We start from the raw sequence: 27,851 nt of genomic DNA on the forward strand, positions 1-27,851 counted from the left end.
TATAATTGTATTTTAATATGAGATATTGAAGAAAATTGTCTGTTTGGAAACTAACAATTCCTTGCAATTGTTAAAACAATTTCGGTTCAAACACTATGGCATGGGATTGCCCCATGGCAACATGCATTTATACAACCAGTAGAACCCGTTGGTTGGGCTACCTATCGGGCGCGTCCCCAGGTGACGGATAGGGGAACGTCCAGGGGATTGGAGGCCCTGTCCGGGAAGCAAATGTGGCCTTACGGACGGGGTCGCCGGACTCCTGGTCAGTGGCAGAAATAAGTAGGGTGAGGGGAATTTTAGTTCTTCTCACCCTACTTATTTCTTTTGCAAAACATGTCACCGTGGACCAGCCTACCCAAGCTAAGGTGTAAGGAATCGTGCCGACAGCTGAATGGCCGCAGGGTGATATGCGGTTACGAACGATCCCCTTGGGGAACTGGGCGAAACCTCATTGTAATCAGCCTACCTGTGGTAATGCGGGACTGCCAGGGGTGACCAACTCTTCCCTTGCTACTCGTGGGAACACACATGAATGAAACAAACAAAAACCAATTCCAAGGCTGGACGGCTGGACAGAAGTGCTCACCTCAATCTAAGGCGGTGGCTGGGGATAAACAGAAATGTCCATCCCAATCTACCGCTTGGAATGAGGCTGGACATAGCAGATCATCTCGTGATGTAATACAAAGGTCAAGGCGTAAGCGCATTTGCGGCGCCGAGGCCAGAAGGAGAAAGAGAGTGAAGGAGGCAGGAGTGGCAGCAACTATAAGTTCACCCTCCTCTTCCCCCACTCCACGTCTAAAAGCAAGGTCACTTGTTGCGGCGGGCGCCAACAGCACCGCCTTGAATAAAGGCAAGGAACTGGCTGCCCCTGCAGAAAAGCTCCGCACTCGTGCACCTCCACGAAGGGAACCCCAAGAAGGTTGAAGAAGCCGCGCAACGATAATAATGTCGCTGCGTGTTCGCTGTGTGTTCGGCGAGTCTTGGCCTACACCTGCTAATATAAAGGAGATGTCTCCTAGTGGCCTCCTCCTCAGGAGGATGTACAATGGGTCACATGTGGCCTAAGTACTGTGGTTCTACACTCACCCTCCCTACTCTACAGATACAGATAACCGGTAGGGCAATGTAAAGAGAGAATCATATAAAAAAATTGAGGAGGAACAGTTTTTGGTACTTGTGCACCAATTCCTTCTAGTTTAATTACTGTTACTTTCATTTTTAGAGATCATAATATTATTAAAAGCATCAATAGGTAAATTCTATATTATTCAATAAAATGTATACTGGGTTCAACGCAATGACCTTCGGATAGCCATATTTTGAGAAATGATAGGATTCATATCTTAAAAGTTGGCAGATATAGGTTTTTTAATATACTTGAATGAATGAAAATAATGACGTTTTTCCACTTCTGGTTATACCGTAAATTTGTAACACCCTGTATATTTTCACATTTTTGAATACATGACATAATTCTAATGTGAGTACGTTTAATACACCCTATAGAAAAAATTAACCGCACTGGAGATATTCATTTGTTTACTCAAAAAAACTAGGTATTTGGCTCTCGAGTGATTCCCCTATAAAATTCAAAAAGTTTGATAAAATACATAAATAAGATATTATTGATTCGTCAAAATACTTCATCCTATCGTCCAAAATATTATACATGTTTGGAACCGATGACTAATTCTGAAGATATAAAAATGGGCCAAAATTCAATTTTTCCAAATGGAACCATCTGTACATTGCATTGTTTTCCCACACAGAATATAAAAACTAGTTGAAAATAATGTTTGGACGACTTTTTTTTGTGCAGGACTCAATATTTTATACCGTTTTTTTTTGCATTTCATCAGTTCGGAGTTCCATTGTCTAATATGATATAAATTGATTAGAAATTTCCGATAGAACCTGTAAAAAAATTAAAAAGATTAGCTGAAAAAACAATTTTATTAAGCAAAAAACTGAAATTACAATGAAATAACATACAAGCAACAACCAAAAAAATTGAATTATCAACACGTGGTGAAAAATGAAAAAATCATTAACAAGAAATGTTAACTAAGTTACTTCACGACATTTTGATTGATGGTATCCACAATCGTCTTCGGGTGACGAGTGGATACTAACAATCGAAACGTCGTGAAGTAACTTGGTTTGGAATCTTTTAATTTTTCAGCTCATGTTAATAGTTCAATTTTTAGATATTTCGGTTGTTTCTATGTTATTTCATAGTAATTTCAGTTTTTTGCTTAATAAAATTGTTTTTTCAGGCAATCTTTTAATTATTTTTAAAGATTCTTTCAGGGATTTCAATTCAATTTATATCATATTAGACAATGGAAGTCCGAACTGATGAAATGCACCACAAAACATTGTCAACCACCTTCAAACAACTTTTTTTTTATAACCTTCCACAATCTGAAAAAGTAAAAGATAAGTCAGTAGAGACTATGCTGAAGTGTAGTAAAGGGCGAACTGAAGAGTTACTGCATAATATAAACTACTGGAAAGTGATTAGTCAGTAACTTGTCGCATTCATAAATTTTGCCTACAAACTGAAAACGGATTTCCATCGTCGAATTGTGTTTTGTGAATGGTTGCTGATAAAAAGTCAGGAAGATCCACATTTTCTTAAAAAAGTATATGGAGTGATGAATCCTTGTTCACCAAAAGTGGATTATTTATCAGTGATAATAATCTTCATTTAATCCTTTCAGATCATATACAACATATAGGATACATCACAAATAAATATCATGAGATGGTAGACACATATAGAGGCTGATATAAAATAAAATTCTTGAGATGGTAGACACATATAGTAACCAATATTTCCAAAAAAGTTAAGGTTTTAGTATTTATTGTGATACAAAGCACAACAGGATTCTGTGTTTATTTTATCTATGATGAACATTTGAATGATTAAGGATTCCGAAACATACTACAAAATGTTGTGATAGTTGCAGCAGATAATTTATCAATTGAAATTGCGGAAAATATACAGGGTGTTACATAAGAATACAGCAATTTGGTACAAACTTCCGGTATAACCGGAAAAAACGCCATTATTTTCATTAGATAAAGCATATTAAAAAACCAATACCTGCCTTCCAAGTTTCAGGATATGAATCGTATTGTTTCCCAAAACACTGCTAACCGATGGTCATCGCGCTGTTTCCTGTGTATTGAACTGTCTCATGGAATAAACAACAAAAAGAGTAAAAAATAACACAAGATGATTGCATGCAAAGTTTCCAATTTAGGCATGTTGGATTTTTGCTGTGGAAAAGCCTTTTTTATTCTTGGACAAATTTGTAAAAACTTAAAGCACGGCATTTTAATAACAACTTAGCAAGATACTTCATATAGAGCCATTTGACAAAATAAGTGGACTATATTTGATATCTGTTTCAATAAAATGAGATCATACACTTCATTGAAATAGGAGGAAAGTCAAATTTTTCAAAGATATTGCTAACATCCACTTTTCTCAAATTCTTCTTCAGAATAAAAAAAACTGTGTCAGATGTAATTTGATTAACAGCCAATAACGCGACAATGGCGAGACAGAATTGTTTTGGTAAACCATGAAATTATCTGCAAAATAAAAATGAATGCCACAAGATTCACCTTTTCACACTTCGAATTACAGCTATTTTTGAATTATTTCAAAAAACAAACATTTGGTTACACAACACTTCTCAAAATCTTTCAAACTTATACATTATCAATAACAAAATTAAGTGTAGGTGTGAAACTACAGAAAAACTAAGTTATTATTGAAATTAACCTTACATTAAAAAAAGTGGACTGTGTGGTTGCAGATTTATTAACAGAACTGTGGAAGAACTGTGAAACCAATTCTAGCAAATCACTTAAGTTACCACCGGCAAAGCATTAGGCACTTACGACTTGTTCAACGGTGTTCTTTGTAGTCGAATATTTCATTAAACGTAATTAAGCCGACCTGGTTATAAACATAACAGTGGCGGTGAGTTTGACACTTTTCCAGTACCGGCAAGTACCACTACTACCAACCAAGGTGGTGGAACAACAGCAACCATGAGTAGATTAGTGGGACATGTGAGTCAGTTCAACCACAATACAGAGGACTGGCACATTTATAAGGAGAAACTGGAGCAGTGTCCGCAAGACAACGGTTAAGAAGACAAAACAATGTAGTAGTGAGTTTGATAGGTACGTCAACTTATTAACTGTTTCACAGGATTTGGCTTTCCCGAATCTTTCCAAGAAACACACCTTTGAAAAACTAAAGTTTTACAGTCCACTATCAACGGCTACAGCGGAGAAGTCATCGGATATTCAGAGTTGGTGATACTGGGGAGTATTCGCCTGTCGTCACGGGGGTCAAGTGCGGTGAATTAGAGAGATGAAGGAACGGAAATGATAAACAGACTGAAGGAAACAAAAATATATGTAATGTATGTGAAAGTAACATGCATAGCGTTTTAAATTGTGAGTTCTCTAATAAATTTTTTTTTTGTAGAAATCGTAAGGTTTTTTTAGATAAAAATATGTTGGTAATGTAGAGTGTAAAAAAACAGCCGAAAAAGCTATAAAATCCTTGAAACGTAAACTAAAGGCGGCATGGTATGGCCCAAAAATAAAGAGTGCGCTAATCAATATACTGATATCAAGATTTCTTTTGGCATACAGGAATACAGAGCATTGCACAATGAAGAAATCTCCAGCTAAAGTAATGTTTGGCCGCAAATTAAAGTTTAGGCTGAACCATCTATCTTCATCAAAGAGAAACAACAATAGCGATGTGGACGATATCCAAAGGAGCACAGAGGCTCAGGAAGAACAAATTTATTGGAGAAAATGAAAAAACGTGGCTTTGAAGTAGGTGACGATATCTTGGTAGGGGATTACATAAATCTAAGGGTTAAAGAATAGACACCATCATAGATTGAGAAAATGTATAGTACAAAATAAAGACGAAAGAAGTGTAGTAAAAATTGTATATTGTTGCAAGTATCACATGGTACTATTCAGTATGACAAAAATTTAAGCGGTGAGACAAATCTTAACCCAAATGAAACATTTATTGTACTGAGCCAAAAAGCGATAGGGAAACTGATATTGGCGAGGCCAAAAGTACTTGTAGGGATGAACCAGAAATCAATATTGATGAATTCATACATGATAAAGTACACATTAATATGAGTCACATAGATGGGAGCTCTATTTTAAATAATGTGGTTTCAGCTAGCACTGGCACTTGAAGGAAGCCTGAAGTACCTATATCAGGAAAAGGTAAGCGGTGACTAATGAGATTCAATTCATATGAAGTCACAAAACTCAAGAGAAAATGGATGGAGTGTTCCAACAAATCAATTAACTTATCAAGTGAAGCATTAGGCACTTCAGACTTGATATATTGTAATGCACATGCGTCACTTGGTGTGCATGACCACATGGCTAGATCATGGAGGACAATTGTTTTTAATTGTAATAGTGTATTCCAAGTACTTTAAATGTAGTTGAGCCAGCCTGATGCATTGTTGAGACTGTTCCTACCCGATCATCAGTTATAAACAACACCACTGTTGAACGTTTCTAGGTCCATAATTTCATTAACATGATAAAGCAAAGCATTCATATAATGTATCACCTTGAAATTATTTGAAAGTATTAATCATCTTCTATGTACGAATTCTAGAATTATAACAATATTATTTGGAAATAAAAATTCTGATGGTTTTTGAAAATTCAACTGTCCTCTCAATCTACCTGGACCACACAACATATTTAAATAACACTCTATCATGGAATTTTTACTCAACAGTTTGAACTACTGCCCGGTTTTGTAAACTATCTGATAAAAATCTCACAATAAAGTGTCTTGAATATGTTTTCATAAATTTCATAAAGTATTGGCTAATTCCATCACACTCTCAATATGCTCAAGTTTTTATGATCAAATTGTTTTATGGCTATAAATTATAATTGTTCTAGAACCGGACGAGATTTAATACCATGAGTACCGAGCAGTCATTTAATTCAGGTAGTTCGATAATTTACCAAAATCACCCACCATAGCTTCTTGAAACCGAAGTTGTTCAGCATAAACCATGAAGAAAATAACGGGAGAGATAAACATTGACACAACATCGTCATCAACTTTCCACCTCCGAGCAAATAATTTGAGCTTCTCGAGAATGGTGCGCAAAACAAATGGCGAGCGATTCAAGATGGCGAGAAACAAAAAAGGCGCGCGCGCTACTCTCTAGACGTACGCGATGTATGTACGTTCGCTTACGATGTAACGCTATCTCTCTCACGTTTGCAGCGCTGTTGTCATCTCGTCGTGAATCGTCGCCAACTCGTGTATTCGCGATGCGAGTTGCTGGTTGAGCGTGAGCAGTACCTGTTTCTGGGATTCATGCGCCCCAAGCGCAACCTCTAATTCTGATTGTGCCAGTTTTATCGTACTCTGCAATTCTTGATTTTCCTTCTGTAGACACTGGAAACGAACATATTAGTGAGTATAAATTCAAAAATGTGATGTCAGCTAAGAAAGTGAAAGATATTTCCAACAATGAGAAATTAAACATTTATCAAGAACTCAATGGTTATCAATGGGTGAAACATATGATATACGCTAAATAATATTATACAGTGAAACAAAACCCTCTTGGAGAAATCATATGAAATATCTGAAAGAAAAAGAAATTGTAAACTTATTGACGATCATCATATTGCATTATAATATGATATACTTCTGAGGTATAGGTTCTGAAGCAAACACAACATTTGTCCATTTTCTCTGTAGACACACGTTCTGATTTATTAGTTACTACATGGTCCATAAAAGGTAAGCGATAGTGAATAAACCCAGAGTCATACACCTTTTCAACCTTAAGATGAGGCGTCATTTAGAAGGACTCTCAACTCTACGGGTGATACCACGGTAGAGGTATTCTAAAGGCCACCGCTGCAGGGCGGCAGAACGAGAGCACCGCAAGACATGAAATTTGAATGTTTGGTTTATTTTTTTTTATTTCAATAATTTTTTTTATTTGAAATCTAGGACTTTATTTCTTGGTCATGAACAAAAATTCACTGGAATAGAATCCAGCCTCGTTCTGGTAACATAGAAAGTGAGAACTACAAGTAGAGTACCAGGCCGAAACAGAGAAGTATTTTATATGTGGGGGTGGAAATGTTGTAGCTTTACTATTATTTTTTCATAAACTACAACTCACGATTTGATCTCCACAAACTTTATTTGAAAAATATATCACGACATGTTTCACTAACACAGTAGCTTCTTCAAGAGTGATGAAGAAGCTGTGTGGATCAAGTGGTCCCAAGCTGAAATCATCCACAGGGATTCAAGAGGAAGTTCAAAAAAGCTACATATATGTTGCCCAACGACGCATTCAGCCAAGCTAGCGTAGAGATACGCAACATATAGAAATCCCTAATCAAGCGGAAAACGGTGAAGCGGAGAGAGTAAAAAGGGGATAGGTGAAACCACTCGAATGATATATAAATAGTCATTTTCCGGGGGAATAGTCTAGTCAACACCCGAAGACGATTGTGGATACCTACTAATAATCGAAACGTCTTGAAGAAACTTGGAGTGAAATCTTTTAATTTTCATTTCAATTGTTCACATCGTCTTTGAAAATTTCTACCGCAACACTAGACCAAACGTCAGGCATTAAAACCTTCAGACCACGACCAAAAAATTCGGAAAATAGCCTTCATACAGTTAACTCCGGCCGTGAAAGTTTACATTCTGTGTTAAATACTATTGTTAGATGTAAAAATATCGGCAACAGCGCAATTTTTCAGAAGATATAATTTTTTCAATCTAGTATGTTGGGTTGCGGGGGGTGTATTTTTTCGAGACAAAATCGACGACTATACTGTATAGGGATTATACAATACGCTGATTACTTTCGTTTCATGTAAAAGTATTTTCCGCAGCGCTAATTCTTCAGAAGATATTATGGTTTCAATCTAAATAATATGAAGGGTTGCAGAGCTGTAATTTTCCGCGACGAAATCTATTTTTCTACAGCTTCCACTACAAACAAGCAACTAGATAATACCAGAGTCGACAAGCGTTGCATTTATGATCCATGCCTTTTATTGGATCATGAATGAGCTTTTATTCTGTTATCACTATTGGGCTCTGTTATCATCTATATACTTACATAATTCAATTTATTTCTCCTCAACATAATCATATATACCAAAAAGGGTAATGATAGATTCATTATGAAGTAACAAAAACCAGAGCAACTAACCTGAATTTCAGTACTTTTGTTTGACGAACTCAGAAGTTTTATTTCGCTATTTTTGCTATCTAATTCCGTTTCCATTTGGTCCACCCGAATTCTCAACGACTGAATTTCTTTCCGGAGCTCATCAGCCAATTCGCCACCGCCTGAAACAGAAATACACCCTCCTAAATATTGGTTATATGATGACACCTTGAATGCAAAACACAGGACAATATTAGGTGTAGTTCGCCTGGTAGAACAGTTGCTTTTCCCAAAGTAGTAAAGGACCGTGGCACAGTTTTGATGATAGGCAACTATGCTCTGCAAGTTTTGGTTCAACACAGCTGAGGGGGATGAGAGTGGCGACACATGTATTTTAAAAATAACTAGTGACATTGATGATATGCTAAAAACAATTAGAATACAATTATAAATACAGAAAAACTTTTGACTACTTTTACAGGCAACAAAAAATTACTAGAAGCAAAATCATGCCCAGGATCGATTCACTAGCTACTAACATCTCCACATCTGAATTATTATTTTTTTCATTGGTGTTGCTTAAAATAATTTGTATAAGCAACCCCAGTATCCATTTAAGCAGCGACATTGAAAGCGACAACATTTATAAATAGAGAATGAAACGACCTCTCAAACGATATATCACAAGCCTATACTTCCCATTTAAAAAATTGGGGGTTGTACCTGTAATTCGACGGGGGTTGAAGGTAGGGGTAGCATTTTTACGTTGAAGAATTTCAAATAGTAATTTACATTTGACGTGTTTCGGATTTTTTAAAAAAATATGTACAGTAACCAAAATAATTAATTTATTCCAATATTCCATAAATGTATATTGTATGTGTTCTGTATGGCGTGTTTGGCGGGGTTTGATTCATATGTCATCAGGTTTATGTATGCTGTTTTGTACTGGTCGTATCTTTGGATCCGTTTTTTCTTGGTTTGGCAGATATAGAATTTGTTACAGGCCGAGCATTGTATGCTTGTACACTCCATTTAGGTTTTTGTCTTCTTCTTATTTTTCATAGCTGTTTATTTTTTTTAATTTTCGTGTTCAGCTTATAAGTGATGTTGAAGATGTTTGTTAATTTTTTTGGTTTGGTGTATGTGAATGCAGTCTATGAGGTTGAGTAGAAGAACAACTTAGTAGCACTTGTGCTAACTGAGTTGAGCTTCGCCTTTTGTTACATCAGCAACTAGCTCTGTAATTTATCTAAATATTTGTATGAAACTACAGCTGCAATAGAGACAATTATTATTATTATCTTTGTGTTGTTTTATCTGTCGGAGTAGTTTGATCCTTGTTCAGTATTTTTTGTTTGATTCTATTTTCTAATTTATCTATTGTCTTTAGGTTATATATCCATTTGAAATTTTGTTTTGTTGTGGTTGTATCCGATAGTTATATCCAGTTAGTTGAGTTTCAAATAGTTTTCTTCCTTCACGCTGAAAATCAGTTTTTGATTTATTTTGTTAATTTCCTCTCCTCTCTTATTTGGTCTAATCTTATTCCTTTGTTTTGTGATATGTATAGGCCATCGTCAACGTATCCGAACCATTCTCCTTTTTCATCGTGTTTTGATTATTGTTAAAAAGTTTTTCATCTATGGTTTGCAGGTATATTTCGGATACATTGCTAAATAGTGGTGATCCCATCGCTAGTCCATCTGTTTGTTTATGAATTTTTCATTCGGATTCGAAATAGTTTTGGTTGAGTATTGTATTGAGGATGGATTCCATCTGGTTAATGTAGGTCCTATTTATGTTTTGGTGATTCCGTTTCTCTGATATGATTTTTATATTTACGGTATGTTTGGAGTACATGTTTTTTATGTCGAATGAGAACAGTTGAGTGTTCGTGCTGACGTTTGTCGTTGAGATTCTGTCTGTCAGTTCCATTGAATTATTGATGACGTGGCTGTTGTTCTCGTTGATTTTGTTTTTCAGTTCATCTTCTATGTTTTTTGAAATGTTGTATAAAGGTGCTTTGGTGGAATTTATAACTGATCTTATAGGGTATAAGGGTACTATAGGGTATAGGGTATAAGACCAGTCATCAATTTCGTAAAAGAAAAAATCTAGCGATGTAAGGCCTGGTGATCTTGGCTACCACTCAATGTAAGTACTATTTCGTCTTGTACATCGATTTCCATAATTGTTATTCAGCCATTCTCTTACAATAACTGCATTATGTACAGAAAATCTATCTAATTGAAACTTCAAATTCAGGCGATCCTGCACTGGTAAGTTATGTATTGCATCCCAAAACTCATTTCTCAAAAAGTCTAAAAATATAATTCCATTCAGATTACTTTCGAAGAAAAACTGACCGATAATCTTATCACAGATTATTCCACACCACACATTTATTTTATGGAAATTTTGCCTTTTTGCGTTTATAAAAAAGGAAAACTATACTGATGCCGGAAATTTTTCTATATAAAAGTAACTCAGTGAAGGAAGAGGACACTACTGAAGTTTTTGCAGGATTCTTTTCTTCCATATATGATCTAAATAAAGCCTCTTATAGCCTAAATACAAATATGAAAAAGTTGATATGGTTCAGAATGGCGAAGAATTTTGTGAAATTGATAATAGAAAATATATTGTCAGACACAAAAAGAATGTATCAGGAAAATATCATGCAAACTCTGGAGTGGACAGGGTTCCAATTTCGGTTCTCCTCTTCATTATATTCATAAACGATCTATCTTCGGTTATTAAGTATTCAGAATGCCTTTGGTTTGCAGATGACCTCAAAATATGTAAAAAATACACTCAGTACAGGATTGTGTTATGCTGCAAAAGGACATGAATACTATTTATGAATTGAGTCTGATTAACAAACTGCATATCAATCTCAGTAAGTGTAAAGTGATGAGTATAACTCGCACTAAAGAGCTGTTATCTTTAACTATGAGATGGGGGGAGAGAAAATAATCAGATGTACAGAAATTAAGGATCTTGGATATAGTTTTTCATTTGCGGAGCATATAGAAAATATAGTACCAACCGCCAACACAACAATATGATATGTGATGACGCAACCTGCAACTTTCACAAATATTACCACAATGAAACTAAGCAATCTATTTTGCACTAATAAGGCCTAAGTTGAAATTTGCATCATTACTGTGGTTCTTGGAGAATGCATCCTCATTACATAAAATAGACAGAGTACAGAATAAATTTTTAAGAATATTGTATTATAGAAAAAATCGTTCGTAGCCTGACTATAATACAGTTAGATCAACTAGTTTAAGAAATGAATTCACAATAATGTCTTTGGACCAAAGGCAAAATCTATCTACTATTATGTTTCTGTACAGAAATTTTTTCACTTATCCCTTTTAAGGTACCTGGGCGTCGTACTCACACAATACTTATGTTCAATATACCAAATTCCCTCTCAACTTGAAGAGCTCCTCTCATAAGTATTATGAAATTTATCAATAGTTACAATGTATTTGTAAATGTAGATTTTTCTCTATCTCCCAAAGTATTTTATACAGTAATTATTAATCACTTTCTGGACATCCCCTTATGAAATGTAACAGGTCTCAATGGATTTTTTATATTCACAATATTTTTATTGTGGATTAAGTACAAGCCCCTGCAATTCATGGGGGACACATTGATACGTATTATGTTTATGCTTTAGATTCATATCTTAATTATTACACCTTAAGTATTATGTATAGTTGTTAACCATGTAATAAGGCCGTCTTGGCCTGTTTGGTTAAATAAATGAATGAATAACCCATTAACCAATTAATATTATCCGCAGACCAGTACCTTGAATTTTGGGACGAGACTACTCCATTTGTAGTGAACGTAGCTTCATCACAAAACAAAACTGTTTTGAAGAATTTTATTCAATCATTCAAATATTCTGCTTGAACCTACAAAAAGAAATCTAGCCTTCTTTCTTCATCTCCTGGTTCCAGAGTGTAACATTTTTGGCTTGAATGGTTAAATTTTAATTTTTACAATGCATCTCTAGGAATATTTAGGTTCAAATTTGAATGAGGATTATTACGAAAATATTGCAATATTCGCACACCATTTCTATTCTCACGATATGGATAATTTCTGTTTTTGATCATATGCTTCGATGCACAACCTGTGTCGTTGAAAACAAAATTTATACGGAAATCCAAAATGAAAACTATCGAGGCGAGATACATAAGGAAATGAATATTTCGAAATTATAATCTCTCCTAACTACCTACACAGTAAGGTGTGGTAAACGTCTGCCGAAAAACAACTACTTCCCGGCTAAAACCACGCTGGATTTTGAATTATATCCGACAGACATTTATGCAAGATTCCTCGCAGAGGCTAGCAAATGTTTCTCGTTCATCCAGCAGCAGAACCATGCTGAAATTATTCAAGTAGATCACCTGCAGACCGCGGTTTTGAGGTATTATCTCTCGCCAGTACAGGAAAGATCCTACCCAGACATCAAAGTGTCTGGAACTTGATTAATTTCAACACGGCTCCGCTACATATATGAAACCTTCTTCTGAGAGGACGATTGTTAACTAGTAACAAATCCATCTCGTGAACAAAGCCTCAGGCGGAGAAGAAACATCCCATATATCAATTCTCTAACAGAAATCCAAAGTGAAAACTATCGAGGAGAGATACATACGTATAAGGAAGTGAATATTTCGAAATAAATTTCGAAATATTAATCTCTCCCAACTACCTACACAGTAGGGTGTGGTAAACGTCTGTCCAAAAACAACTACTTCCCCGGCTAAAACCACGCTGGATATTGAATTATATCCGACAGACATATATGCAAGATTCCTGACTTGAAACCTACTTGAATAATTTCAGCATGGTCCTGCTGCTGGATGAACGAGAAACATCTGCGAGACTAGCCTCTGTGAGGAATCTTACATACATGTCGGATATAATTCAATATCCAGCGTGGTTTTAGCCGGGAAAGTATTTGTTTTTCAACAGACGTTTACCACACCCTACTATGTAGGGTTCAGCGTACTGCTGCTCACTGGAAGTTTATCAGGATGTCTGTTATTAAATTATCTGGCAGCTTCTTTTACCGAAAGAGTATTATCTCCACAAGGCGCACCTGATTCATTTTATTTCTCTCACTTAAATCTCCCATGATAAATCACTAATTTCCACCGCTTTACACCGCTTACTAATCGGGCATAATCCAATGTTACTCTTTCAATACAGTTTTTGACAGCAGCAATAATAATCAACAATATTATTTTGTTCCCAGTGCCAAATAAAACGAGCGCAATTTTGCATATCCGCACGGTGTTTCACGGCCAACTCACCAAGATTTAAAAACCATTTAAGAGTTGTACAGTTTACATTTCATCATGTTACAATTTGAATGTTGATTCGACCACAGAATTATTAATATTGAATATTTTTTTATGAAATTTGGTTCACCACCATTCTGGAGGGTGCCCAGTCCAATGGTGATTTTAAAGTTTTCCCAAAAAATCTCAAATACGATTTCTTGTATTTTAACCTTTAAAAATATTCGTAGCAGGCCTTGGTTTTTGTAGAAAGAAAATAATATTTGGTCCCAAAGTACAGTTTTTTGAGCTCTACAATTCAAAATAAACTTCTTCGAAATATAAAATATCTCCTTAACTATCAAATTTTATTCATTTTATGCCATACTTCTAATTAATCTGGAACTCGATGTAACATTGAATTGCAAACATGGAAACCTACCTCTTTCTTTCATTTTGATATAGGTACTTTCACATTTTATTGCTCTGAAGTAAATAACTCAAGATATGTTATTTTATTTTCGTAACACGTTCCAATACACCACATGTCATTTGACTATTACTTCATCCAGATCTAAGTATCACGGCGGACTATTAGAAATATTGAGGAAATGGCAATTATGTTGTTTCTCCCAACGTAGCATTACTGACGACATCGTATAGCTCGATCGAGCATGGAATTCGATTTAATTAATGTGATCGTAATATATGGATAGAAAGGAAACGGATTAGAGAAAATAATTTGTATTTTTCCGTGTACAATTCGAGTCCATTTACGAGTTACCATGCTGGCGATAGTATAGTATGCTATATGATGGAATTGGTCATTATATGGCGAAACTTGTCTTGCATTTATGTAGAACTGTTTAGTGACAATATCACACTAAAGTGTTTTGAATATAGTATGGTAATATATAATATAAATTAAACCAGATCAATATTGATATTCAATATAATTCTTAATGCAAAACAAAAATAAAAACTGATGGCTATAATGTAACGGTACATCTTTATATATTTTCTTTTTCAAAAATTGGAGCTTTTCGATTATTTACCTGTGTAGTAATAAAGAAAATACCTGTTTATTGGTGGGCAAACTTATTTCAACAATCGGTGTTTCAAGTAAAGGGATGCTTTTATATAACGTGCAAAAGCTAAAGTAGTTTGGCTTGTAGTTTTTAAAGATTTTTCAACTGTAATACTTCTTTAATTACCTGTTAAAAAACTGTTTGAAACATATTTTTCCGTTAACCACCTCTACGAACGACATCCCTCAGAAGTCGAAACTAATACGAGCCTAAGATTAACGAGGACTAATATTTGCGTGCGATTCCTAACACAGAAAAAATAGATATATGTAGTTTCGTTATCATACTGCAAAAATATTATCAGGATAAACGAAATGATTGAAATGATGTGTCTTCAAAACATACAGCAACACAAACGTTAGGCATGGTATAATATGTAGTGTACAGTTGAATAACAAAATGATATCAAAAACAAATTACGTGGAAGAATTGATAGTGTTTTTGCACTTACCACGGACTATCATCCATAAAACGATAATATACTTACCTTTACTATTTTCTAAATCAGCCTGGTATTTCGCCTTCATCCTCATGTTCTCCTCTTTCAAACTAGCCAGCTGTCTCTTCCATTCGTCAACGTTGGCTGTGCTTTCTTGCAAAGCGCTCGTAAGCCGCGCGTTGTTGCTTTTCAATGTTGCCAACTCGATTTCCCATTTTTTTGCGTTTGCAGAACTGAAACAAAAGAACTATATTAGAAACAGGTTATTTTGCATCTTCATGAATCAGGAGTATTAACACCTTCACCTGTCGATAAAGCTACCTGAGATTATGATGAAATATCTAATTTTGAAGAATTCTTAACGAATTAAAGGGGCCGGACATCCACACCCTTACACGCGCACAATGCTGATGAACTTGGATCCGAGGCAGACAGGATTAACTTTTTTCACCTTGCTTTACAAAAAATACTTATTATTCTTGTTGAAAGACAACTCGTGTTGATACTGAATCCAAATGAATACTTCAATTTATGAAGTCGCTAATTTGGATGGTAAAACGCGCTTCGAGAAGAGTTTTGTAATTCTGGTTTTTGGAAACGTGGCTTGTTTTGGATTCATTCTACGCCAGAGGTTCCACTTCAACCTTTCAATAATATTCCAAATGACTGGGAGTTCGCTTCACTCTCGGTGATATAAAAAAAATAATTGAGAACACGTGTTCATCAAAACAGATTTCGAAGAGTGTCTGTATCTCCATAAAAAATACATCTACTGCAATAAAAATAACGTGCACTTATTATAAAACTATATCCATTGTTAGGAATCACACGTTAAAAGGTAAGACCTCGTTAGTCCTTAGCTCGCACAAGTTTCTCAACTTCTGAGAGTTGTCGTTCATTTGGGGACGATAGCTGATTAACGGAAAAACAGAATTTAAACAGAACTGTTTCCAATATTTTCACTGTTACTGTACATGCTCTTCTATTTTGTATATTGTTTCTACAAGAGTAAAACAATTTTACTTGATTATTATTTTCATAAATAATTTCGCAACTCGTTTTCTATTGAGGAAGCTACGGTGTTAGCGAAACCCGTCTACAAATAAAATGGTTTGTGAAAATTGTTTAATTATTATCATGGATAGTTTTGTTAATTTTTCATCAAGTAATGGGTCAGTCCATTCATAACTCGTTTTGTTCCAATAATCCGACTCTCTCACAGTGTTGCGACCTGAATCGCAATCTAAATGATTAACTGTATTACGCTGGCGCAAACTAATTCACGATTATAATTAATAACACGCTTAACCGGCTTGATTTCGTTTTTCAATGACTTCTAATTATGAGAACTGGAATTGAAGTTACTGGGAATTTATGATTTTAGGATAACGAGAAACCAAAAAACTGCTATGGACCATACAATGTGTAGGTCCAAACTCGACCAAATCAATTCAGCCTCTTGAAGAAATCGATTACTTTATTTGATTAGAGAGGTCAGCTAGCAAGAGGGTTGAATTTTCTTGTGAAAAATAACAACTAAAACGAAACAAATTATATTGAAAGTTTTATTCTCCGAAATGGACACCGTTTTTATAGAGACAATAAATATATGTTCACTATATAACAGAAAATAATAACCTTTTCTATATATATATATCTGGTCAAGTTTGATGTATCGCTTGATTATGAAAAGCAGCTGCTTTTCGTTGAGTTTGACTGCACTAATATTTGAAAATGATTTTTCATGGAACTGGTCTTCATGAGCTCCACGAATAATATTCAGCTCCTTTGTCATTTCACTCCATAAAGCTTTTGCGTGACGACGGATGTAACGATCTCAATTTCCCAAAAAGTATATCTTCAGTGTGTTCATAAACACTTCGGTCATAACGTTACCGTAATATTTGATGGTTATACTGTTTATAAGGAAAATATCAAAGCTGCAGAGCAACGTGGTGTTGTCGAACTGCAAAAACACCTTCATCGTCTGTTATGGTTTTTGATCAATCAACGACTGTTCAATAAACAAATTATATCGCACTTGATTTTGATGTTGTGTGAAGAATGCGCAGCTGACCATATTTTTGTGAAACAAGCTAATAATGATGCTGATGTCCTTTTTATTGAAACCGTAATGAAACAATTCAGTAGGACCAATATAACTATCATTGATGAAGAAGATATGGATTAGTAATAATACGCGAACTCCAATGATAAGATCATTTACTTTTTAAAACCTAGGAGAGCTCAAACTTAAAAAAATATATTTTGCACCAAGTTCAACAGCATGTCCAAAATTTCAAGCTAGTATTTTATTTCTGCAAACGACAACTGGCTGCGATACAACACAATTTTCAATCAGGGAAAAACTGCAGCATTCAAATTGCTTGAAAAACGTAATGAATTGATTGATAAGACAAAAGTATTTTGAAACATCAACTCTTTGTTTAGGTATAGATTTTAAAATTTCATGAAAAATACAAAAAATAAAAGAGTTCAGTTATCTTGTCTCCCTCCAACATTTTTCTTTGCTCATCAACACCACTTGTTTCATGTGTTCTTCCAAGTGCAAGTGTAGCTGGGTAATAAGTTGAATCTGAAGACTGCGGGAGTGGAAATTTATGAATAATAGTTTGGAGTCAATCGAGACTGGTTCAGAGAAACCATTGAATACAATTTTTTGAAATTGCAAGAAAGGCTTTACGAACAATTTTGGGTGCAGAAAAGATGTGTTGTTATGTTCGCCAGTATACACCCATTGTCACGGCCACTCTTGCACGAATGCTGAATTGAATGAATGCAACACATGAAAATTCCTATGAAATAAATGAGGCTGTAACTGACATACATACACACAACAATACCCACATATCAAGCAAAAATAAAAAGGTGACAGCCGTGAGAAAAAGAGCGAAGAGAAAGAAACGGGTGATGATATAGTTTGATGATGAATACTGTCTGAGGGGGCATGAAAACTGCAGATCATGGTGAACAAACTCGGAAAGTAGCTTCGACACTTATATTGCCTTTATTGAAGAATTTATAATATTTACGATATTAGTATATGTACGTTAGATATTTTTTGCCGTCTTCATTCACATATTTCTAAGAGCAAAATTGCCACTGAAACAAGGTAGTTAATTTTTGGGAAAGAAAGTTTTTGGCTTTCTACTACTCCATGATTTCATGTATACGACGGGTTTCGGGTTTGACCCCATTATAAAAGTATAAAACTGAAATGTGAGTTTGAAAACTCGGTTATATCGGGAGTTTTCAGGTGAGCTGTAAGGCCAGGTATATAAAAGACAGGTAGTTGGTCGAACCAGGAAGCCAACTTTAAAATTCAACACTGAAAATTCTAGGGGTTGTTAAACTCATAAATTCAAGAGAGGAGACCTACATAAATCGAGTTTCTCGTTTAGGGGTATACATTTCTGGATTTTGATTGATTTGTTAATATCCATGGCTTCAAACAAATTCACTTTTTTCCTTTATTACATATGTGTAGGATTTTTAGGTTATCTTTATTATTTTTGTCCAAACACACGTGTTCATGCAGCCTTATCTCAAAATTTCTACCGGTTTGGCCTTTATATACTGCAGAGCATTTGCCACACTCTATTCTATATATATCTGATTTTTTCAATCTATCCCGTTTGGGTTTTGCATTGAACAGTGTTCTACCTAAATTATTATTACTTATGAAACCTGTTGATATATATTTTGTATTTAGAGAAATAATTTTGAATATTTTCTGAAAGTTTACCGGAGTAGTTGATGCTACTATACTTGACTATATTGTGTTCTCGGCAGTTTGGGTATAATTTACTCATAAGTGTTTTGTGTTTTACCTGATATTATTACTACCTGATATTATTATTACCTGAGTTTTACCTGATATTATCTTTTCTATTACAGAAATTTGTACCTGATTGGTTATTGCAATTTGCTTAATTATTTTTAGTTCATCTTGGAAATTATTTTCAGGTAAAGGAATTGCGAAAGCTCTGTGTACCGTCGACCTAAACGCGGATAACTTATGTGAGAGTGGACTGAAAGAGTCAAAGGGAACTGTACAGTCTGTGAACGTGTTTTTCCGGAAGATATTAAATTGAAAACCATTATTGACTCTTGAAATATTCAAATCTAAGAAGTTAAGCTCCTTGTTTTGTTGGATTTCTACTGTGAACTTAATTTTATTATGCAGACTATTGAGAAAGTTTAAAAATTGATTACATAATTTGTCTGTTTCTGGAAAAAGGGGGTTATTAAGGATGCGGGTATTTTCTAGTGTGTCCATGAAAATGTCTGCCAGAATGGGACTTTACCCATTTGTGCTCATTGGCAACATGGGTTGCCACTGTTTTCAAATCAACGGCATGTCAAATTTTGTTAGGTTTTGTCTGAAATTTCATCGTGAACGTGTTGTACAAGTCTTACTCCGATATTTTGTGAAGAAAAGTATTGTATATTCCATCTGAGATTTTCTAAAGTTTACTTTGATTTTTGTGAAGTTCAGAGCTCACGAACATTCCTATAAAAATGTAAGTATAATTTGTTGTTCTCGCTAAAATATTCTTATGCATCTGTTAGAATCAGTTACTAAGATATATATTTCTGAGGTTTTGTGGCAAGTAGATGAATTTTGTTCTCGGTATTGTTGTACCAAGTATGTAAATTCAGATGGCAACTATAGTTGCCACCGAGCTGTTGGGTAGCCATGTGAAGATAAAATAATTTTATTTCTTAGGTCGGAACGCGAAGATGGCACGTTTACAGTTGATGAAATGCTGAATGCCTACGAAGAGTATTACGGTGAACGAATTCCTTGTATCAGATCTATTAGTATCATTCCTCCGCATGAGCTTCCGAATGCTGATACAGATGATGAAGTGGAAGGAAAGCCAGCACATTTGCCTGGCCGTATACTTCGAAGTAAGGCTGTGGTTACTTTTGAAGAATCACAGGAAGAGCAGAATGAATATACTCAACCTGAGCAAAACCTATATACTCAAATGAAAGATATTGTGAATTCTCAACCTGAGCAGAATGATGACATTCATATGGAAGAAAATGAGGATCCCAAACCTTCTACTTCAAAGCGCGTTCGTCTGCAGAAGAAGAAAATAGTCCTGCCATCAAAATCAACTTGGTCTTCAAACAAACAACATGTCTGGAAACTGCCATCTATAGAGAAACCTTCCTAACCACTCACTATAGACTTTCTGAAGAACACTGTTGCTTCGCCTTTAGATGCCTTCAAGTGTTTTTTCACTGACCAATTGGTGAACCATATCGTTACACAAAGTAATCTTTATGCCGGCCAAAAAGGAGAGCATCTCCTCTGAAGAGATTTATAGTGTTGGGTATTATGTTATTGAGTGGATATCATAAGTTACCTAACAAGCGTATGTACTGGCAAGAAGATCCGGACTGCAACGTGACCATCGTTTCGGAGGCAATGCGCAGACGCAGGTTCGAAAAAATCTTACGATATATTCACCTGAATGATAACACAAATATTGACACGGATAGTTTTTATAAAGTAAGACCTCTTTTTGATTATTTGAATGAGTCATTCAAGCAACTTCCATGTGAAGGTTCTTGAATTGACGAAAGTATCATACCATATTATGGCCGTCATCACGCGAAACAGTTTATTCGCGGAAAACCTATAAGGTTTGGGTTCAAGATGTGGGTGATAGCTAAGCCGAATGGATATATAATGCATGTAGAACCTTACTGTGGATCAAACACCAAATTGCCTGATACTGGTCTTGGTCAGGGAGGTGATGTGGTAATTGGTTTGGTGGATCACTGCAATGTTCCCAAAGGAACCAAACTATATTTCGACAATTTGTTCACTTCAGTTTCTCTTCTGGAAGAGTTATGTAAAAGGGAATTGGGAGGAACCGGTACTCTACGAGAAAACAGAATAGGCACAGCTATGAATTTACCACCCAAGAAAGAATTCAAGAAGGTTGAAAGAGGAAAATTTGTAACTATTGGAAATGGAAAACTGATCGCAGTTTCCTGGAATGACAATTCTGTGGTTACCGTTCTGTCAAACTGTGATGAAGTAAATCCACTCAGGAGTATTCAGAGATATAGTCGTACTGAAAAAAAAAGATAACTGTGAAAAAACCTAACCCAATATCTCAATACAATTCAAATATCGGAGGGGTTGATCTCAATGATCAATTCACAAGTACCTACAGGACAAGAATAAGAATCAAGAAATGGTGGTGGCCTATGTTTGCTTGGAGTGTCATCTCCATCATCTTATTCAAGATCTGTTTCCCTTCATGACATAAGAAGAGATGGAAGGAATCACCTTATTGTGAAAGGAGAGTCAAAGTACAGGCGGTGTAAGATGTGTCACAACCGTACTGTATACCTCTGCTCAAAATGCAAAGTGCCACTTCATTCCGAATGTTTTGAACCATTCCATAATATGTAATATGCTATAGTGTAGTTTTGTATAATAAATAAAATGAATGATCAAACTTTTTGTTTACATGAATCTTCAAATAATATTCTTTATAATGTCATCATCTGTTGACATACTTTAAATGCCCTAAAGGCTCAGTGGCAACTCAGGTTGCCAAGCTTTTCTGGAGTCCTTGAAAAGGAAATATTTTTTTATATATTTTTCAATTGCTCGAGTGATTATATAGTAGCAGAAAAGACATTGCAATATCAATAAATTCGACATTTTTAGTTCTGAGCACTAATGGGTTAATGGTGAGCCCATAGGGAGACCTGAGTTTTGCAGATAAAAATTATTATATTTGAAGAAATTTTGTTTCAGACATGTAGCCAGGAATTTGCAAAATTCGGTAGTTATATATGGATTTGTATGACTCTTATCAAATGCCTGTCCTTACATCTCACCAGAAAACTGCCGATATAACCGAGTTTTCAAACTTCACATTTCAGTTTTATACTTGATAATGGGGTCAAACCCGAAACCGGTCGTATAAATAAAATCATTTAGTGATAATTAGACAAAAGTGTTTTTATTCATTTCATTAAAGTAATATTTATATAAACAATATCCAAAATTAAATTTTCATAAGCACACAGGAAGCAACCCGAATCGGCTTCGCACGTGGTAGCAGATCATATATGGCTAATAATAATAACTATCAATAAAATTCACTGACACAAAAGTATATTCACAACTATCAATATTAATTTTAAAATGGTTAAATACCAAGAACCTACATATGTAAAGACAACATAAAACAAAAATGAGTACTCAATCTTTAGAGTGGATTCGGTGTTTAGGCTTCATGTTGGATGAATGTGTTTTGAGACTTGAAATCGAGCGACTAATCAAGTATCCATTGTATTATATGCTTTTCCAAAGCGATTATATTTGGTAAGCGAAGTACGCTGTCTGTTAAAAAAATAAGGTCAATTTTAATTTTTCCCAAAAAATATTAATTTATTGATCAATTTCTATTTTGTCCGCTTCAAAGTAGTCCCCCTCAGATATGATTTTTTTGTGCCAGCGTTCTTTCCAATCTTCGAAGCAGTTCTGATATGCACTTTTCGCTCCCAGCGATTCAGTTTTCATCTCATCAATCATCGCAAAACGCCGTCCTTTTATGGGTCTTTTCAATCTTGGAAACAAAAAAATACCCAGGAGGCAAATCTGGTGAATACTTTGGCTGAGACATGATAACGGTGTTGTTTTTGGCAAAAAAAATTACGAATAAGCAATTACCAGTGAGCAGGTGCATTATCGTTATTGTTTTGCCACAATAACAGACGTTTTCTTCGTATTGTTTTTAGCAGGCAGCACATAATTTCTTATTGATCGTACGGCCATGTGGCACAATAAACCCTTGCGGGTTGCGGTGGAGGGTCGGATAGACCCACTCACTTTGGACCTAACCTAACATAACCTAACGGCAAGAACTCCTGATGTACTATGCCACGGTAATAGACCTGTCCGAGATGCTCTCAAAATTGAATCAAAATGGCCGCCTGTAGGCACACATGTTGTTTGTTCTAATGGAAAGAAAACTTAGAAAAGTCCATGATCAACTTGTCTTTGTGAGTGATTGTGTTGCTGCTTGCTGAAATTCGTTGTTTGAGGCTGATTTTACATAACAATCGTCCTTCATAACATAAAATCATGCCTACAACGTATTGTGTTGTAAATTGCGGAAGCCGTTTGGATCGTGATCGGGTGAACTTTTACAAAATACCTAGTGAAATACCTTTTACCAAAGGAAAGAAGCAGTTGCATATAATTGAATTAGAAGCAACTAGAGCCATTGCACATGTCAGGATTCATATAGAAAGAGTAATTGGTTGCATTCGTCAAAAATATAGGATTGTATCAGATTATGTGCCAATTTCTCTGCTTGTTTGTGATGAAGATGATACGATCTTGGATAAAATAGTGACTGTGTGTTGTGGATTGTTAATATCTGCCCACCAATAATACCTTTGAGTTAGATTGAATTTATAATAAAAAACCTCATGAAATTGTTTTTGTAAATTGTATATACTTAGTCTGGCATGAGGCAACCGATATGCCAACATCCTCAGCAACTTCTCTAAAGGGTTTTTGATGTGCTGGAGCGTCCAGGGCGAGCGTCGTCATATACATCTTCTCGACGTTTTGTGAAAAGCTTATACCAGTTGTAATCATTTTTCTGACTCACGAGTACAATCACCGTATGCCACTGTCAACATTTCTAGTGTTTTTGAGCTCAAAATACTATTTTTTAAACAAAATTTGATGCAAATTTTTGGATTTCTTTTTATATCTAAAAATGTTATGCTTCTCACCAACAAACCAAACAGCTAAAACTCAGAACATATATTTTAGACGAGTATCCCAACATTTAAAAAAATAAGAATAAGATGATAGAATGTACGTAGCCCGCGAAATTTGAACATTAACCTTATTTGTTTCAACAGACCTCGTATCTTATTTGGTCAAAAGCTGGATTGATATTCCATACCTAACACACATGGCTGATGTTTTAAAGTTTGGTAAGAGTTTTACAGCATATACAAGTGGTAACTGGTTTCAGAAAGACTCGATGTGCAATGACGTAACAAACGTAAAATTGCAGCATTTTGCATTTGTTCTTTTGCCGTTCTGAAACAAGCAACGAATCCTAATCAGAGAAAGTACTTCAACAAATGGTGTGAGTAGAGTCAGCAGAATTCAAAGAAAAAATCTCGATATTTCATCAGTTTTGTATTTATCACCTTGCGATAAACCCTACATCTTGTTTAAAGAACCAAACGCATAACGAGACTACGATAGATGAAGGTGTTGATGGACCGTGGCGAATCTCTTGATCTTCGAGTTCAGACCATTTGATCTGAGAAAGGCAAAGGTCAAGAATCTTTTCACTTGACAATTTTTATATATACGTATATATGTTATGCTTGTGTGCATAAAAAGTAAATCTGTAAATAAATAAAATTTCAAAAATTGGAAAATAGATAGGTTACCAAATGATTCCGAATAAAAATACTTATATTAAATAGGTTATGATTTAATGATTACGTTAATGAAGAATCGGTTCAACTAATTGATGGAATATCTGGAGCGTGTTAGATAAGTAATTAAATGAACTATTACGTCTTTTCATTGTTCCAACAATATATCTAGCAGACGATAAGTTGGATGAAGATAATTTTTTATAACTGTATCCTTTTCGTTTCACTGATATTTACACGACAAATATAAAAATATTGAAGAATTTAGTAAAAATTTGCTGATATAATGTTCAAGTTTTGAGCTCATGGAAATCAGAGCAAAATTTTGTTGTGAACTAGTGAATTTTACGACAAACTATTTTGGTGCACCTGAGTTATTTACTTCATTCAATAATAATATAAGATTGTCTATATTTCTCATAATAGAACATAAGAGTGGCGGCATTTAGCATCTGTCACTCTTCCATGTAACCAGTCAAGTCTGACCAGAGATATTATTATTTTTAGAATACCCCAAGATTTAGAGAAAACAATATTCAGGTTGGTAGGCCGTTGAAAAAATGGAACTTGCAGTACCAAGAGTTTCGTCTGCTACTGCGAGAGATATCATTAATTGTCTATGCGTTGGCTGCGAGGACGAAGGTTTATATATCGATCTCTGACACAACTGACTGGCGAGCTCCGTGTTAACTCATATTCATATGGTGTATGGAGTATGGTGGGAGCGATGATATGGTTGGTAGATGGTGATAAAAAAAGGGGGATGTTCTTGTGATTACTCACTTCTGATTGGCTTTTGCTAGGTTGTTCTTGATCCACGTTGTTGACTGGAGTACTGCTGGTGTGACGTCGATCGGAGTTGTATTCTAGCCCCATTCTGGCCTTCTCGAGTATTTGACCCGTATAGCTTTTTTTCTGTTAAAATAGTTGAGATGCTCATAGATCTCAATAACCTATGGAGTCATGCGTGAGTTAGACCAGTTTCTCCTTCTTTCATTACTTGATTCTAGTGTTGATGCTGCGTTTGGTGGTTCCGATGTAAACTGAACCTTAGTAACAGGAAATCTTCTAAACACCGGCGGATGTCAAAGGTTTATTTTGTCCTTGTCCGATCTGATAGTATTGAGTAGTTAAATTGACTTGTAAATTTTTTTAATACTGTAATGTTTGAACACTTTTCCAATGTAATTCATGTAATGCAATACTTCAGTCTACCACTGAAGGCTGGATCTTGGTCGAGGTTGAAATATTTCTTTTAGAATGTAGAGTATGTTTGATTTCTTGCGATGTAAACTCGCGATGTATCAACAAAAATTTTCATCACATCAGGTTTTTGCCCTGGATAATGGTTCGTGTTTATGTTTACTTCGGAACTACCAAACTAGCATTAACACCATAACGAAGTGATAAAATAAAAAGAAACTGCTGCTCGGCCTAATGCAAGCGTGACTTCATAGGAGGTCATTGAGATCTCTAAGCATCTAACAATTTCATCAGAAAAGAAGAAGTAGAAAGTGGTATTCAATACTTAAAAAGACCATAAATGGAATAGAATACAACTTCGATCAGAACACCCTAGCAGAAATGCGGACCAATCAAAAGTGAATATTTGCATGGAGCCCCACCATCAACCCCACTATCACATCCACTACTCTCTAAAATTATGAATACGAGGGAACACGGAACTCGCCAGTCAGTCGTTGCTTCGTAGATATCTTGGCCCTCGCAGACAACGCTTATATCACTGATGATGTCTTTCAAAGTAGCAGACCAAACGTTTGGTACTACAAGCTCCATTTTGTCCACGGTCTACCCACTTGTATTTCGTTCTCTATAAGTAACTTCGGTTTTCCCAAAGATTAAAGCGTCTGGCATATGAAAGCGAACCAAAGCCGCAAAAACTGAGTAGCTAATTATAATTTGTCTGCCGAATAAAGCTAAGAGAAATATGCAAAATGAATTCAGCAGAATTTCCTCTCAGGCACCATTATTATTATTAACCAAAAAATATACTTTTTTCGAAGTAAAGTGAAAATGTAGATTTTTGTAAAAAAATTCTGCCACCAGGCTATATACCTCAAAATGTATAAGGAAGTGATGAACGTAATTGGCAGGATTAATACTGAAACGAAGCCTTGCATCACTGATATAAGTTTGTTTTCAATTCAAAAAGATATAAAACTTTTAATTAGAGATAACAAAACTAGGGCCGTGGTCAAATTGAACTTTTGAACGATTGTATGTTTTGTATGCTACTGCTTCAGATATCATCAGTGGTAAGTGGGTTCACTACAAGGAGGAAGGTTAATATCTCGTGGTCTCGGTCAGTCGTTGCTAAGACTTTGATAAACCTTCGTCTTTGCAGTCAACGCACATACCACTGATGCTATCTGCCGCAGTAGAAGAATAATCCAGTCATTTAAGCTTAAATTAGGTAAGAATATCGGAATTCGAGATACCCAGCTGTAAGTCTGTAAATACTTGTATATTGACACCCTAAAAGTTGTCTCAAAACCTACATATGGTAGGGTGTAAGCAACTATTAAATTTCAAGGTCAAAGGTCACAAAAATCGTTTTTTGCGCTTTTTTTGGAAATATCTCATTTCCTATGGGTTTTTTGCTATTTGTATTTATTATCAATATTGTAGAATACAAAATTCTCTACAAATTTTGTTTAAAAAAATGTTTTATACGGTGAACCGTTTTCGAAATAGAGGGCGGAGAGCGCGCGGTCACAGCATCACTTCAGGTCAACCGGTGCCTCCGGTCGAAAACGCGCCATATATAGTTGATGAACTATCGATAAATCAATGATTATAAATATTTGCAAACTTATGAGAATTTCAGAAATGGATTTTTCACAGTGAAACGAACAGAAAAATATAATTCAGGTACATGGACAGATATGGTCATCGAACAAAGTCTCATGAAATCCATGAAAACCGAAGGAGGAGTATCTCGTGGTGAAAGTACGAAAGAAAGTGTTTTGTGTAAATGGGTATATGCTATGTACGCCACAAATACTATTTGTGAGGAAATGGAGAAGTTCTGTAATATCTCCTTGGAGTCGACCGAGCAACACGTAGATTCCAGAGACTCAAGAGTGAAAAAAGACAATGCTGACGTAAATATACTATTTGATTGGTTTAAACTCCATGATCCTTTTCCAAATACTACGCAGTTAATATCGATAGCTTCTGGAATTGTTGGAAATGTGCAAATTAACTGCCACAGAGCTTACGAAATTGGATTAGAGTCTATGAAGAAGATCGC

At 35.3% G+C, this 27,851-nt stretch overlaps 1 protein-coding gene across 2 annotated transcripts in view; it reads right to left on the minus strand.

Annotated features, from left to right (window-relative positions):
- Positions 1-2,355: 2,355 nt before the first annotated feature.
- The window catches only part of homer (protein), a 104,704-nt gene continuing 79,208 nt past the window's right edge, over positions 2,356-27,851 (minus strand). For both annotated transcript variants that reach the window (XM_074186269.1, XM_074186268.1), the window contains exons 5-7: positions 15,152-15,336; positions 8,298-8,437; positions 2,356-6,502 (exon numbers count right to left, since the gene is read on the minus strand). In XM_074186269.1, coding sequence (XP_074042370.1) covers positions 6,317-6,502; positions 8,298-8,437; positions 15,152-15,336 — 511 coding nt within the window. In that variant the 3' untranslated portion in view covers positions 2,356-6,316. The remainder of the gene's footprint in view (positions 6,503-8,297; positions 8,438-15,151; positions 15,337-27,851) is intronic.

Source organism: Leptinotarsa decemlineata, unplaced genomic scaffold (assembly GCF_025532065.1).
Source record: "Leptinotarsa decemlineata unplaced genomic scaffold, Ldec_3_MD MMD2_tig00078422_RagTag_RagTag, whole genome shotgun sequence".
Taxonomy (NCBI): Eukaryota; Metazoa; Arthropoda; class Insecta; order Coleoptera; family Chrysomelidae; genus Leptinotarsa; species Leptinotarsa decemlineata.